The sequence below is a fragment of the Lithobates pipiens genome, unplaced genomic scaffold (genome assembly GCF_037356315.1).
Source record: "Lithobates pipiens isolate NorthernLeopardFrog02 unplaced genomic scaffold, aLitPip1_a1.2 Scaffold_28, whole genome shotgun sequence".
Classification (NCBI taxonomy): domain Eukaryota; kingdom Metazoa; phylum Chordata; class Amphibia; order Anura; family Ranidae; genus Lithobates; species Lithobates pipiens.
Window position 1 is genome coordinate 197,283,624 of NW_027507789.1, and position 16,951 is coordinate 197,300,574.

The 16,951-nt window shown below is 42.4% G+C and overlaps 1 protein-coding gene across 1 annotated transcript in view; it reads right to left on the reverse strand.

Moving 5' to 3' along the window:
• Positions 1–16,951, reverse strand: part of SYCP2 (synaptonemal complex protein 2) — a gene marked incomplete at its 5' end in the record, with an annotated part of 200,775 nt that overhangs the window by 87,130 nt on the left and 96,694 nt on the right. The window contains 2 exons of the mRNA XM_077458435.1: positions 7,010–7,175; positions 16,546–16,722. Coding sequence (XP_077314561.1) covers positions 7,010–7,175; positions 16,546–16,722 — 343 coding nt within the window. The remainder of the gene's footprint in view (positions 1–7,009; positions 7,176–16,545; positions 16,723–16,951) is intronic.

The following is a 16,951-nucleotide window of genomic DNA, read 5'->3' on the forward strand; positions in this document are numbered from 1 at the left end:
TATTTTCCTTATGGTGTCCGATAGATAAATTCCCAAGTATCTGATCTCCTTACGCCAGGGGAAACGGAATTCTGCCCGAAGCTTCTCCTCTTCCTGGATACTGATATTGACATTCATAACTTCGGACTTGCCGAGGTTTATTTTCAAATTCAATATTTTGCCGAATTTTTCCAACACCCTCAGCAAGTTCGGGATCGTAATCCTAGGCTTAGTGATGAAGAATAGCATGTCATCCGCATAAGCGGCTAATTTATGTTCGTCCCCTCCCAGCTTGATCCCCGTTATGTCCTGATTTTTTCGGATATGAGTCAATAACGGCTCCAGAGATAAAGCAAAGAGAAGTGGGGACAGTGGGCACCCCTGTCTGGTACCGTTTCCCATTTGGAATTGAGAGGAGGATTCTCCATTAATTTTGACCGAGGCCTGCGGATGGTTATAGAGGACCTGGATCCATTGGATCATTCTCGGGCCTATACCCATAACTTCTAACGTTTCTATCATAAGTCCCCAGTCTACCCTGTCAAATGCTTTCTCAGCATCTATAGACAGGAATAGAGCTGGGGACCCACTGTTTTTTAGGGCCTGGAGGAGGAGTAGTGCCCTCACCCCATTATCCCTGCCTTCTCTCTCGGGTATAAATCCGACCTGATCTGGGTGCACTAGTTCGCTCATCTTATTCTTCAGCCTAGATGCCAGTATTTTGGCGAATAATTTTGTATCCGCGTTCAATAATGCTATTGGCCTATAGCTTGAGCAAAGTAAATGATCCTTCCCTTCCTTCGGTATTACCGTAATTGAGGCCCGCAAAGCTTCAGCTTTCATATCGTATTTTGTGCCGAGCCCGTTTATATAATTACATAATCTTGGGACTAGGATTTCCTTAAATTTTTTATAGTAAATAATCGTGTACCCGTCCGGCCCTGGACTTTTGCCCAATTCCGTCTCCTTTAATGCTCTATAGATTTCCTCCTCAGTAATAGGTCTGTCTATACTATCTCTTTCGCTCTCTTGTAATTGGGGTAAGTTGGTATCATACAAAAATTCTTTGATAATTTCCTTATCCCCTTTAACACACCTCCCTTTTTGGCCTACATTATATAGGGCATTGTAGTATTGTCTAAATACCTCCGCAATTTCCTTAGTGGTATGGACCATCTTCCCGTTATTGTCCTGGATTTTATCAATAAAGTTAGTCCCCCTCCTCCCTTTTAACTGTCTCGCTAAATATTTGCCAGTTTTATTTTTCCCATAGTGTCTCTCTCTGACTCTCCCATCATGTGACCTCCTTGCTTCCTGATCCATAAGGTCCTTAAGTTCCTCCCTTTTATTAATCAAAAGGTGAAAAAGTTCCTGCTGTTGGACCTTTTGTTTTTTATGCTCTTGTTCTAATCTATGGACTTCTTTAATCAAATTCTCCCTTCTCTGTATTTTAACTTTTTTTTTATTTGCGCCAATGGAGATGAGGATACCCCTAATATATGCTTTATGTCCTTCCCATAGGGAGGCACCCGAAGTGTCCCCTGTATCGTTCGTCGAGAAGTAGAATTCTAATTCTTTCCGGATTATCTCGATGGTATCGTTGTCCTGTACAAGATTTTCATTTAATCGCCAAGTAAAGGGTTGTCTGTACAGCCCTGGTATCCTCATCTTCATTGTCACGGGAGAATGATCTGACAGGGAGACTATTCCTATCCCTGTCTCTGCGACGTCCTCTAACAACCTGTGGTCCACCAATATGTAATCCAACCTGGAATACGTCCCGTGCACTGGGGAATAGAAAGAATAGTCCTTCGTTTTTTCATGTTGTGTCCGCCATGCGTCCACCATTTGATGTTGTTTCAGACGATGTTTAAATATTTTCAGAGTCCTCTCATTCGTCCCCCTTGCGCGGGACGTACTATCCATGGTGGGATCCATACAAAAATTAAAATCCCCTGCTAGGATTACATCACCAGATTTAAAATCTGCTAATCTTCGTAAGATCAGTTTCATGTATCCTAAGGGATTGTTATTTGGACAATATACATTAGCAAGAGTAAACACCCTGTTTCCTAGCTCTCCTTTGAGGAACAGGTATCGGCCCTCGGGGTCAGTCAGTCTGTCGAGCAGAGTGAATCGTGTATGTTTCTCGAATCCAATTGCCACCCCCTTAGCCCTCCTAATTGGGGAATCTCCGTAAAACCAGGTCGGGAAGCTGTCTGAATATAACTTAATATTCGAATCCTGGGATAGGTGGGTCTCCTGCAAGAATACCACTTCAGCTCTGCATTGATGCAGTTCCTTTAAAAGTTTATACCTTTTGTTTGGGGCATTTAATCCTTTTACGTTGTAGGATATAAAATTTACCTCAGTCGTCCTGAACTGGCTACTGGCATGCTTAATCTGTACCTATTTATCCAACCCATGATTTTCATGTCTCTTTCGGTCCCCCACTCTGCAAGGCAATTCTCCACCCACCCCTCCCCCCCCCCCGTCCCTTCACCCACCCCCCTCCCCCACCACTGGCCCGATCCTGGCCTATACTTGACATTGGGTGGCACAGCTCCCCTCTGCAAGTAATACCTTCCAGGGTGTGACTCCAACTGCGGTCTTCCACTTCAACACCCCCTGTCCCCCCAACCCTAGGGGAGAAGAGACAACGTCTCCGGACAAGGAGTGGTGGAGCCCGGATCCGCCCTACCTATCCATCTTCCTATCCAACCCACCCCCGCACCCCCCCCCCAGACTCCCCCCCCCCGCCCCCACCCTAAAAAAACCAGACAGAAAGAAAAAAAACAAAAACAACCAGAGACAATCGAATAACCAAAGGGCCAGAGCGAGAAGCACTGGCAACCCCCTCCTCCCCTCCTAATAGACCCACTACCATTAACATTAATTTTCACGAGAGTCTCGGGGGATCTTAAGGGGTGGGATTCCCAAGTTATTACAAAAGTCCTCAAGTTCATCTAGGAACTTTAACTTGAAAGTCCTTCCCTCTCTCTGGACTATCAGAGCTGTCGGAAACCCCCAGCTGTATCTTATATTGGCACTTCTCAATTGTTCCAGTAGGGGTTTAAGTTGTCTTCTCCGTGCCAGGGTCCCTGCGGAAAGATCTGCAAAAACTTGTAGAGTTGTCCCTTCATATTGTAATGAGGGCGATCCTCTTAGTTTACTCCAAATCTTGGTTTTGTCCTCATAAAGATGAAATTTTACAATCACGTCTCGAGGTACCTCTACCCTTAGTCCTGGAGGTTTCCTCACTCTATGGACACGATCTATCTTTGGTTCTTCACCTTCCGCTCTTCCTAATAAAGGGTTGAATAACTTCCTCATTTTTACACCAAGGTCTTCTCCTTGTTGTTCAGGTAGGGCTCTAATCCTCAGGTTCTGACGTCTGCTCTGGTTTTCCTGTTCCTCCAGTCTGTATAAGATGTCCCTGTGAGCCTCTTGCATTTTTCTAGACTGCGCTTTTAAGTCTAGTATTTCCTGAGCCTGTTTACCCATTAGGTCCTCCGTTTCTTCTATCCTCCTTAACAGGTGACCCATATCCGCCCTAACGGTTAAGATCTCTGACTTAATTATATTTTCCAGTTTCAAAAACATTTCTTGTATTTCACCTTTTGTAGGTATTTGGGAGATATCTGTCTGCTCTCTATTTTTACCATCAAGGTCTGACTCTGTCTCTTCGCCAGAGGAATCGCCCTGGGTCCCAGTTGGTTTTCCAACCTCCTTCCTCCTCTCTCGCTTGCCCAGTTGTTTTTTTTCTAGGCCTGGACTTTTTTGGCTTGTCTCTTTAAGATATTTCTGGATCGAGCTTGTATTTAGGCTCTCTTTAGGGGTTTTAGAGTCATTAACTTTTGGGTTTCTACCCCTCATGTTGTCCCTCTTTGGCTTTCTCCTCCCCAGGGTTCCCTTTCGTTTGGTGACACCTTGGAAAAAGACTACGGAGTTGCAGAGAAAATACCAAAAAGGGTGCAGAGAAGAATAAAAATAAGATAGTTAAATCCTTTCCTTTGAGCTGGCTATTGGCCTGTCTATGAGACAGCAAGCTCTTCACAAATAATCAGCCAATGGGGCTCTCTGATCACGGTAAGCAAAGGGAGAGATCTACTGCACTTCTCCGTGGGCCAGAATATCTCCCTTAAATGTCCAAGTCTTGAGCGGTAGGGGCCAAAAAAAAAAAAAAGATAATACCAAACGAACCACAAGAGGTCCCCTTTTATCCCTTTACACTTTACACTCAGGTGTATTCTCCCAGCAAAAAAAAGGGACTGAAAGTGTGATCTTCTAATACTGAGGGATTACCAGACGCTATATTTGGGATCTTTGGTCCCTCCTGCAATAGGGGAATCCTGATGCGACTCTCAGTCTTTGTCGTCCCCGGCTTCTCCACTCATTCAAAGCGGGGGCATATGATCTGGCCCGTAACGGCCTTAAACACAGAGGGGACCCTTAAACTGGGCTGTCTTTAGTTTAGGTCAGCTCAAGCCGGGGCAGCAAAGAAAGGGACGGAGGAAAGAAAAAAAAGACCCACCAATCAAAAGTGTATCAGAGTCCAATGCTGTACTTTTCAAGGCTTAAATAACATGTAAAAATTGCCATGTATAATCAGTGTCCAGGGCTGTACTTTTCAGGGCATAGAATAGCATATGAGTATTAATATGTGTATTCAGAGTGTTGCTATTCAGAGGATCTAAATGGTATTTAAATCCGTCAGCTTGCTCCTTAGTTGCTACTGCTCTATACTTAACTGGAGAAAATATAACAGTCCAGGAAAAAACGATTTGGTTGGGTCTGACCTGTTTGTAGTCTTCTTCGCTATTTTGGCTCTTCAGCTCACAGGGGCTGTACTCGCTCCGCAGCATCTGGTGGAAGAGTATGGGGGGGGGGGGGTAGAGCCGAGGGCTCCGCTCGCTCCAGCGAGGTCCTCCGTGCCGTCTACTGGTGTCCCTCCGGGTCACGCTGGGAGTGCTCTCTGGCCCAAGCGAGCGGGCGTTCGAGTGTGGGCGCTGGGGCTGGAGCAGGAATCATTTAGGAGCGCCGCGCTCTCTCACTGCGCTCAGCTCCGGATGGTACGGCGAGTCCTCCTCCATCCCTTCGCGTGGAAGCCGCAGCTAGGCCCCTCCCCTCTCACGTACGCCGCATGACGTCCCTCACGTACGATCCAGTGAGATAAATCTTGACAGAGAAAAACTTGCTGTGAGTGACAGGTGATTTACATATCTTGTGCACTAGCCTAAGAGACATGCATTATTTTTGAATTCCCTCCCTCTCCTTTCTTCTGCTGCTCTGCAAGGATTGCCTGTTCCACACCTCAGCATGATTTGGCATGCTGAATTCATGTGGGGACATTTCTGGGTTTTGACTGGATGTTAATGATCATAGCAGAAGTTCACTGTAAGAAATACACAGGAGAAAATGCATGTTGACAAGGGTAGTGTAGAGGTGGGCAGGGAGTCTACTGACATCACGACTCCACCCACTGAGCCCTGGAAAACAGACCCACCCACAAAATCTTCAGTTTTTCTGGTCTCATAGCAGACAGAGGGTAGACATTTGACAGATAAGTATATAAGTATACATGCAGGAGGCGTATATATCCTTCTAGATAACCAATATTGCAGTCGTTTAGAAAGGATGAGATTGGGTTTACATCCACTTTAAGCTTTGACAAAAAAACCTGGTAGCCGATTGGTTTCTATGCAGAGTTGCACCAGATTTTGCACTCTCCAGTTTTAGTAAATCAAACCCCTTGATCTGACTGAAAAGTGGAGTCCTGTGTAAACTGGAGCGCAAACATCAGTCAATACTGACTGCAAGCCTGACACAGATGAAACATTAATATAGAAAATTAATTGGGAACCTAATCTGCTTGGCTAACGGAACAGATTTCCAGATTTTTTTTATATCTGGGCTGAATACACTAATAGCTATTTAGGTTATCCAGCATGGATCTACCAGTACTTGCTGGCTGGCAGGAGAGACTTTTGCACAAATTTACCAGCAACTGTTGATTTACCGAATGAATAGAGAACAGCAGAGCTGAAGAAGACACTCTCCTGAGGACACTAGAAAAAAAAAAAAACTAGGGCATGATGTTGTGGGCAGAGTTATCCTGTGCCATCCAACTGCCTTTTTTTAATTACCAGTGTCCATTTCTCCTGTAGGCAGCATTTTAACTCGACAACCAAAGAATTTTAAGAATTCACGAGTCCCTCAATGGATAGGTAAATAGTATTTTTTACTAATCCTTATATCAAAGTAAGATTTTATTATGCCTGGCAAACTGACATTACAGCGCATTATATCATAGTGTTTAAAAAGTTAATTTTATTCCTCAAAGTTTAACAAAAGGGATCTGGTAGAATTAAGGTCATTTAAACCTTTAAAGGGTAACTTCACTTTCGTGTGTACTGACCACCCCCAAGAAACAATTTCCTGCTTGTGTGATTCGCTCACCAATTTTCCCAGACATCTTCCTAAGATACAAGTCAGATTTCAGGCATCCCCTGCAAGAAAAATGTAATTTTTGGTGAGATTCTCCCAATAGAAAATCATGTCTAAAGGGATGCAGGTCCAGCAGAATTCGTCATTAGTGGTGTGCAGATGCACAGCTGATAAATAATTATCAAACCACTCAAATTAGACCCACTCAGCACAGAGGAACATACATGGACTTCTTCAGAACAACAAAAGGTCTGCAACAAAGGTTGTAATAATCCTTGCAATGTACATAGATCAACCAGGGGGGATTTTTTTTTCTCAACAAAAGTGGAGTTACGCTTTAAGTAAGGGGAACATACTTTCATCCCCACATGTAAGCTGCTACTTACAGTGCACTCTACAATAACTTGGACTAGAGATACAAAAACATAATCGGTGTTCTGATTGTTCTAGAAAAACCCCACAGGCTGGTTGTACACAAGTTGATCAATAGATTGTTTGTACAAAATAAAACAGAAAGCTTGGTACCTCAGACATGCAGGGTGTCATGAATTGTAGACTATAGACAAGTTGTTACTATACTAACCTCTAACCTGCTCGATAGATTCAGGACTTGATGAGATAGGAGATATTGCTGGCATCTTGTATGGGGTTTTGTCCAATTTGCTAGAAACCATACTATCCTCAGGTTTCAGATTTTTTCTAGTAAGATTCTCGGGTAACACCTTTTTCTTAATTGATTGGAATCCAGACTATGAACATAAAATCACGTTTAGATATTTGTTGTTCTATAATAGTAATATCATTTTACTAATCATATATGGAACAACCAAGCTTAAAGAAAAGAAAGTACACACATTTTCCGTAACCGTGTTGATTATAAACCTGCATTGGGAGGAAATACTTATTGTGGCATAATATTAAACAATAGCAAAGATAAAAGTAATAATGTTATTCATTAAAGCGGATCTTCACCCCCATGAAGGACTTCCATCCTATCCACTACTCCTCCCCTCTGCTAAATCAGCTGACTTTTAATTTTTGATAATATGACCAAAGATCATCTTTAACAACAAATTTGTACATGAGGTTTACAATATAGCCACTAGATGGTGGTGTAGTTGCAATTCATCAAAATGAGGACCTTTATAAGCTATAAAGAAACAAAGACAGCATTTGTAAATGTGAATGTTCTCTTTACTAATTGATATTGTTTTACAATGACATACCAAACTGGATTTGACCAAGTTGATAAATATGCTTTAACAATTCCTACTGTCATTGTGTTAAACAAAAGTACAATATATCCCCAGCACACACAGCTTGAAAAGAAGTGCAGCTTTATTTATGCATATCAGAACATAATATGCAATCTGCGAGATACAAGGTGTGCTGGCGTCATACTTAGCCCCTGTACACACGGTCGGAGATTTTGCCAACCAAATCAGTCGGATTTTGTCCGTCGGATCTTGTCCTAAACTGTTGCATACACACGGTTGGACAAAGTTGGCGAAAAATCCGATCTTTCAGAACGTGATGACGTAATTTCGTTACGATGGGACTACATTCAGGCTAGTAGCCAATAGCTTTGATGTAGGAATTTGATCTGAGCATACGTGGCACTTGGTCCGATCAAAATGCTCTACACATGATCGGATTACGTCCGACCGGCCCAGTTGGTCGGGAAATATTTCCAACATGTTGGAAAATTGGGTCCGACGGAGATTCGGACGGGATCAGTCCGATGCATACCACACACAGTCAGATTATCCGACGACATGGTCCGGTAGGACACATTCCGACGGATTCGCCGACCGTGTGTACAAGGCTTTATTCTTTACAGATCAGAAAGCATGCAAGCATTGGTGTATTTGGTAAGGCACCCCTGCCAAGAAGACAATTATTTGAAGCTTTTGACTATTGTTTTAATTTCTATTGTTCATGGAATGCCGTTGCTCTCCAATAAACATTTAGGAAATAACTGGGATATGTCTATCCACCCCTCCACCCCACTATCCGATTAGTTTTTTGTTTTTTTTACAAAGTAAGAACTTTATTCAAAGTCAATGTTCACATGTCAGTATCACAAAACATTGCAGAATAAAAAATGGTGCAAATATATCTATAGTATACATTATTTACATATATCTGTATGGAACACCAGTCAATCGTATTCAACAGGGTAATTGGAAAAAGAGATTATCAGACCTTTACCAGGAGCGCACTCTCACCCAGACCAGTGAGTCTTGGATAAATATTATTATAAGATCCCCAAGGGGGGGGGGGGATGTGAAGAAGGAGGGGAGAGGGGGCAGGGTAGTTCTGGGGGGGGGGCAGGCAGGGAGCAGGGTGGAAGAAGAGAATGATAAGGGAGGTGGGTAGACGACATTCAGACCATAGTCCACCCAGCCCAGTATAGGAGATGAAACTAATGCCCCGTACACATGAGTGGAATTTCCGTCTGAAAAATCTTGGATGGTTTTTACGACGGAATTCGGCTCAAGCTTACACACGGTCAAACAAAAGTTTGCTGAAATTTCGACCATCAAGAACGCGGTGACGTTCAACACCACAACGAGCCAAGAAAATAAAGTTCAATGATTCAGAGCATTCGTTGAATTGTTTCCGAGCATGCGTAGGAATTTTTTCAGAATTGGTACAGGCGATCAGAATTTCCAGTTGGAACTTTTTCCGACTGAAAAATTGAGAACCTGCTATCAATCTTTTGCTGATGGGAATTCGGCCAGCAAAAGTCCAATCAAGCATACACACGGTTGGAATTTCCGACCAAAAGCTCACATCGGACTTTTGCTGGCGGAATGTCAGATCTTATGCCCAGGCCCTCAATTCAGTAGCAGAGCCGGATGTCTGGGATAGTCTGTCCATCCCAGGGTCTGGGACCATATTGAAGTCCCCAAATAACAAGATATTATCAGTGTCATACTGCAGAAGTCTGGACACTAACTCGTAGAGGAAGGAAACTGAGGCAGGAGGGGGTACATACAATCCCACAACAACAACTTCATTATATTGGCATAAATGATGACATAGCAACCCCCAGAATCTACTTCTAGTGCCAACAGACAAAAGGGCAAAGACTTGCGTATCAATATACCAACTCCTCGCAAGAGATTGGAATAGGTGGAGGTGGAGTGATATGAGTGGCCCACCCAGGGCCTCCTAAGACTCAAAATGCTCCCCTCAGTCAGGCGAATCTCCTGGAGTATACAGATATGGGGAGACTGTCGCTGCAGGAACTGAAACACCAGCGATCGTTTTATTTTTGAGTTTAGGCCCCTGGTGTTCCACTATTTTACAAATGAACATAGAGCCCTCTTAGCAAATTTATACGAGGAGAAACTGCGAATCGAACCTTGGCCCCAGAGGTCACAGGCAGGCCACCCACCACACATTATCAGGGTTAAAGGTTTCCCCAGACAGAACAATAGATATACGTTGCAGAAGGCATACTGACACGTACATGCATGTGTTTGGAAAAAACAGAACTGTAATTTTTGATTTTGATATTTGTTTAATCTTTGTGTATCATCTGAGGCTGTTCACTTCACTAGCTGTAGGAGAGTGTTTACATCCACTTTAACAACAAATTTGTACATGAGGTTTACAATATAGCCACTAGATGGTGGTGTAGTTGCAATTTCAAAATGAGAACCTTTATAAGCTATAAACGAAAAAAAAAAGACAGACAGCATTTGCAAATTTGAATGTTCTCTTTACTAATGGATATTGTTTTCCAATCACACACCAAACTGGATTTGATCAAGCTGATTAAAATGCTTTAAACAATTCCTGACTGGCATTGTGTAAAACAAAAGTATAATACACTCACCGGCCACTTTATTAGGTACACCTGTTCAAACACTTGGTAACACAAATTGCTAATCAGCCAACCACATGGCAGAAACTCAGTGCATTTTAGGCATCTAGACGTAGTGAAGACGACTTGCTGAAACTCCAACTGAGCATCAGAATGGAGAACAAAGGGAAATTTAAGTGACTTTGAATGTGGCATTGTTGTTGGTGCCAGGCAGGATGGTCTGAGTATTTAAAAAACTGCTGATCTACTGGGATTTTCATGCACGGCCATCTCTAGGGTTTACAGAGAATGGTCAGAAAAAGAGAAAATATCCAGTGAGCGGCAGTTGTATGGATGAAAATGCCTTGTTGATGTCAGAGGAGAATGGGCAGGCTGGTTCAAGATGATAGAAAGGTAACAGTAACTCAAATAACCACTCCTTACAACCAAAGTATGCAGAATACCATCTCTGAATGCACAACACCTCAAACCTTGAAGCAGATGGGCTACAGCAGCAGAAGACCACACCAGGTGCCACTCCTGTCAGCTAAGAACAGGAACCTGAGGCTACAATTCACACAGGCTCACCAAACCAGGGCAGCTATAAGACTGAAAAAAAAAACGTTGCCTGGTCTGATGAGTCTCGATTTCAGCTGCGACATTCAGATGGTAGGATCAGAATTTGGTGTAAATAACATGAAAGCATGGATCCATCCTGCCTTGTATGAATGGTTTAGGCTGGTAGTGGTGCTGTAATGGTGTGGGTGATATTTTCTTGGCACACTTTGGGTCCGTTAGTACCAATTGACCATCATTTAAATGCCACAGCCTGAGTATTGCTGCGGATCATGTCCAGCCCTTGACCATCCTATGACTAAAGTTTACCAATCTTCTGATGGCTACTTCCAGCAGGATAATGCACCATGTCACAAAGCTCAAATATCTAACTAGTTTCTTGAACATGACAATGAGGTCACTGTACACCACAGTCACCAGATCTCAATCCAATAGATTTGTATTTGTATTTGTATCATGTACAGTTGTGCTCATAAGTTTACATACCCTTTCAGAATTTATGATTTCTTGGCCATTTTTCAGAGAATATGAATGATAGCACAAACATTTTCTTGGTTTTAGTGTTTGGCTGAAGCCATTAATTATAAATCAACTGTGTTTACTCTTTTTAAATAATAATGACAACAGAAACTACCCAAATGACCCTGATCAAAAGTTTACATACCCCAGTCCTTAATACCGTGTATTGCCCCCTTTAACATCAATGACAGCTCGAAGTCTTTTGTGGTATTTGTGGATGAGGCTCTTTATCCTCTCAGATGGTAAAGTTGCCCATTCCTCTTCGCAAAAAGCCTCCGGTTCCTGGAAATTCTTGGGCTGTGTTGTATGAACGGCACGTTTGAGATCTCCCCAGAGTGGCTCAATGATATTGAGGTCAGGAGACAGAGATGGCCACTCCAGAACCTTCACTTTAGTCTGCTGTAGCCAATTACAGGGCGACGTGGCCTTGTGTTTTGGATCATTGTCATGTTGGAATGTCCAAGTACATCTCATGTGCAGCTTCCTGGCTGATGAATGCAAATGTTCCTCCGGTATTTTTTGATAACATACTGCATTCATCTTGTCATCAATTTTGACCAGATTTCCTGTGCCTTTGTAGCTCACTCATCCCCAAAACATCACCGATCCACCTCCGTGTTTCACAGTAAGAATGGTGAACCTTTCATCACAGGCCTTGTTGACTGATCAATCCAAATGACTTTGTGCCAGAAGGTTTGAGGCTTGTCTCTGTTCTGTTTGGCGTATTGCAAGAGGGATACTTTGTGGCATTTGTGTAGTAATGGCTTTCTTCTGGTGATTCGACCATGCAGCCCATCTTTCTTCAAGTGCCTCCTTATTGTGCATCTGAAAATGGCCACACCACATGTTTTCAGAGAGTTCTGTATTTCACCTGAAGCTATTTGTGGGTTGTTCTTTGCATCCCAAACAATTTTCCTGGCAGTTATGCCTAAAATTTTAGTTAGTTTACCTGACCGTGGTTTGGTTTCAACAGAACCCCTAATTTTTCACTTATTGATTAGAGTTTGAACACTGCTGATTGGCATTCTCATTTCCTTGGATATCTTTTTATATCCCTTTCCTGTTTTATACAGTTCAACTACCTTTTCCCGCAGATCCTTTGACAATTCTTTTGCTTTCTGAAGGCAAAAGGGCGTCTGGATACGGTAATAGCAAGGTGTACCTAATAAAGTGGCCGGTGAGTGTATATCGCCAGCACATCCAGCTTGCAAATAAGTGCTGCTTTATTTATGCATAGCAGAACATAATATAAAGCAATGGGGTTGATTTACTAAAACTGGAGCGCAAAATCTGGGGCAGATCTGCATAGAACCTAATCATTACAGTTTTTTTTTTTAAGCTGATTGGCTACCATGCACAGCTGCACCAGATTTTGTACTTTCCAATTTTAGTACATTAACCATTGCCTTGCTACATGTTAAAGTCCAGTAAGCCTAAACAAGAAAAAAAAAGAAAACTGTCACAAATGATGGAATGATAAATTAAAGTGAAACCCACTGATTTAACAGTTTCTCAAACAGTTACATTAGGGACATGTTCACAGCGTAGTGCAGAAAACCTGATGGTAAAATCGCACAGATTTTATTTGCAGAGACACGTTTACATCAGTTTTCATGTGCGTTTCAGTGAGTTTTATCCATGTTGCAGATTCGAGCCAGAAAAAAAATCTGCATGTGATATTAATGCTGTCGTGTGAACAGGGCACATAGGGAACATAGAGTTTTCTTTTGGCTTTTGCAGAGCATGTGCAGAAAAACTGTCTCTGCACACTGGTGTGAACAAGGCCTTAAAGTATACCGTGAAGGATAAGGGTCACATTTGCTTGTGCTTTCAACTGAGCTGTCAAGCCATCAAATGGCTGGTGTCATAGCTCAACACATGTGCAGCACCTTGGCAACTGCAGATAAATATACTGAGATAGCAGCTTCCTTGGCTGTAAAGGATAGGAAGCATTTGGTTTGTTTTAAGCAACAAATAATAACAAAAAATAGTAATTAAATATATACGCTGCTCTTCGAAAATAGACTAAGCACCATACTAATGAGAAAAATAAAGTGCATACAGATTTATGTGAAAGTCTTAGGCCGCGTACACACGGGCGGACTGTTCGCCCAACTTTGTCCGCTGAACAGTGTTTGGGCGAACAGTCCGCTCGTGTGTGGGCTTTCAGCGGACAGTTTCAGCGGACAGTTGGACGGACAAGGTTTTTCGGAATTTCCGAAAAACTGTCCGCTGAAACCTTGTTTCAGCGAACAGCCCGCTCGTGTGTAGGCTTGTTCGTCAAACAAAGTTGCGCGCATGCTCAGAAAGGATTTTCACGCCGAAAGCTATAATGCAGTGTATAGGACGTCGTATTTTTCGTCCCGTCGTACGTGCTGTTCACGTCATCGCGCACGGTTTCAGCAAACTGTTCGTTCGTCGTGTGTGGGCATGTCCGTCCATGCTAATTTTGAGCGGACTGTTTGCTGAAACTGTTGGACGGACAAAGATGGGCGAACAGTCCGCGCGTGTGTACGCGGCCTTAGCCCTTGTACACATGGTCGGAGATTCCGACAACCAAATCCGTCGAATTTTGTCCGAAACTGTTGCATACACACGGTCGGACAAAGTTGTCGGAAAATCCGATCTTTCAGAACATGATGACGTAATTTCGTTACGATGGGACTACGTTCAGGCTAGTAGCCAATAGCTTTGATGTAGGAATTTGATCTGAGCATGCGTGGCACTTTGTCCGATCGAAATTCTCTACACATGATCGGAGTATGTCCGATCGGAATAGTTTGTCCGAAAATATTTCCAGCAAGTTGGAAAATTTGGTCCGACGGATATTCCGATGGAAACAGTCCGATGCATACCACACACAGTCGGAATATCCGATAAAACAATCCGATCGGACACATTCCGAAGGAATCTCCGACCGTGTGTACAAGGGCTTACAGTGGTAAATCAATTTGTCTCTAATGACTGTGAAGTGACACTAGTGCACCACGATATATAAAATAAATAAACATGTAAATGAAAAATAAAAATAAAAGACAAAATGATGAAAAAGTGCTTCTGTGCATACAAGTGGTTAACAATTATACCACTTCTGACTGTGTACAAAGGATCATGTTTTTTCTTTGACAATGACCCCACTACTAAATCAAAAGTGCTCCTGTGCCTATACGAGAAATTCAGCTCAATCTATTTAAGTGTGCTTAAAGTCCATGCAATTCTGAAACTGCTAGGTGATCCAAAGCATGCCACAGTGTTTTTCACTCTGGTGCTCCCCTTAGGTATTAAATGCTCACCTCCGAGCATATGACTTTGCAATTAAGTGCAGTCAGTACACGCCTGTGAACCACCTCTGGGTTCTTGCAGCTATACCGGAATCCTTGACTCGTCAGTGTTATACCTTGGTAAGTAGTAAATAAAAACGTGATAGTGTAATAGAGTTTAAACGATTTATTGAATCAAAACAAAACCCCCCCATCTGGGGTACTCACACAGATCAGGTGCGCCAGTTCACCACTCAACATCAAGTGGAAAATGGATAAAATACCGGACCGATATCGGGATGGTATGTAGTTCCTCCTTAGCAGATCACCTGCCTAACGTGCCGTCCTGTCCCCTCCCCAATGCGTGTCAATACAGGGATTTCCGCATCTTCTTCAGGGGATTCCCTAGTAATGCCTCTCCATAAGTATTTGTGTCAGTTACCCTCTGCACACTGCTATATCCCTGGGTTACAAACAAGATAGGTTCCGTAGGTTTGTTCTTAAGTTTAATTTGTTTGTAAGTTGGAACAGGTACATTTTTTAAATGTAGCTCCAGCCAAAAAAAAATATTTTTAAGCACCCCTGTAACGTTTGTTTTGCTGTCTGTGCCTCTGTTCAGAAGATTTCACCTCACTTTCTGTCCCTATGACAATTGGATTTTTAAAACTTTGGGTTATTGTGGAAACAAGGATTGGTGCTAAATTTTCAGTGGTGACACATTTTTCCCATAACTGCTACAGGAGGGAATTTCCCTTCCTAGGGATAGATTTCCCCTTTCACTTCCTCCATTTGTAAGTAGGAGTCATTTGTAAGTCAGATGTTTGTAACTTGGGGGACACGGGTACAGGCGGTCCTTGCGCAAAAACAGGGATATTTTGTTCAAATACATTCCGAAAACATGTTCGCCAACTGTGTCAAAGTAATCCCTCTCTGGCCAGTCCCTACTCTGCAAAATACAAATGCTCCAGTGGATAAAGTGCCCATATGGAGCAGACACATATTGTAGGAAGTTCAGGATGAGGTCTGGTCATTGACCTGCAATGCAACAAAAACAAGATATACCTCTGCTCTCCTACAACTTGTTTCTGTTTGCCCCGTATTGGCACTATACCCACTGGAGCATTTGCATTTTGTAGAGCAATGTAGGGACTGGCCAGAGAGGGATTACTTTGACATAGTTGGCCGGCTTAAACATGTGCTGCAATGTATGTAAACTAAAAATCCCTGTTTTTGTGAACAGTTTGCTAGAAAGGGTTTATGTGCAGAGTGTTCATCCAGAATTTTGTGCGTTAACATGTGGTCATACCGCTTTAGCTATTACCAAGACAAAACAAAAGCACTTCTGCGCATAAGTGGACCACCAGACTGGCTATGAAACAACACACGCTGGCCTTGCTGCCCTCAAGAGTGGGGAACCCTAAAAGTCAAAGAGAGAAAAGACAAAAGAGGGCGCAGCAGCCTTGCGCATTATCCTTTGGATATGTATATATTAGAAACATAAAAAGAAAACTAATCACAAACAATTATATAATATCTTGCAATAAGAGTAGAAAATATTGAATAGGGACTGCTGAAGGAGTTCCCATTGCTGAGCTCTGAGGAAGAAGGGAGCTGGTAGTGAGTTGCGTGAGCTCCTCTGTGACCTCTGGAAGAGTCCTGTTCGTCTGTTACTAGATGCTATTCGATGAATACTCTTATTGCAAGATATTATATATTTGTCTGTGAGTAGTTTTCTTTTTATGTTTCTAATAAATACATATCCAAAGGATAATGCGCAAGGCTGGTGCACCCTCTTTTCTCTCCCATACCTCTTTAGCACCTGATCTCTTATATATATATATATATATATATATATATATATATATATATATATATATATATATATATATGTATGAACAATTGGGATTTGAGCAGAGGAATATCGTATTTTTAGTTATTAGTAACTGGTACCTGATCTCTGGGAGTTTCCTGTCTAACAGGTGGTATGGGATCCTCGGATTCTGACTCCGAATCGGATACTTCTTTATAGCATTTCCTCTTGACAGCCCCTCCTCTCTGAGGGCGTTTATGTTCCATAACTTTGTTCAATGGTTCAACTTCTTTGTTAGTACTCTGCTGAATTGTTTCCTTGAAGTAAATAAAGAAAACACCTGCAGTTTAAAAACATACCCTAACTAGTATAATTTACCAGTAAGCAGAGCTGCCAAATCACCTCTTTAATCACCAATGCTTTTAAAGTGGTTGTAAACCTCAGACATTAAATATGAATAAAGCACAACCCTCTATAGTGTGCACTTGTCTCAATTAAGAACATGTTTGTAAATTATGTCTGTTGCTTTGTTCCGCTGATATCAGC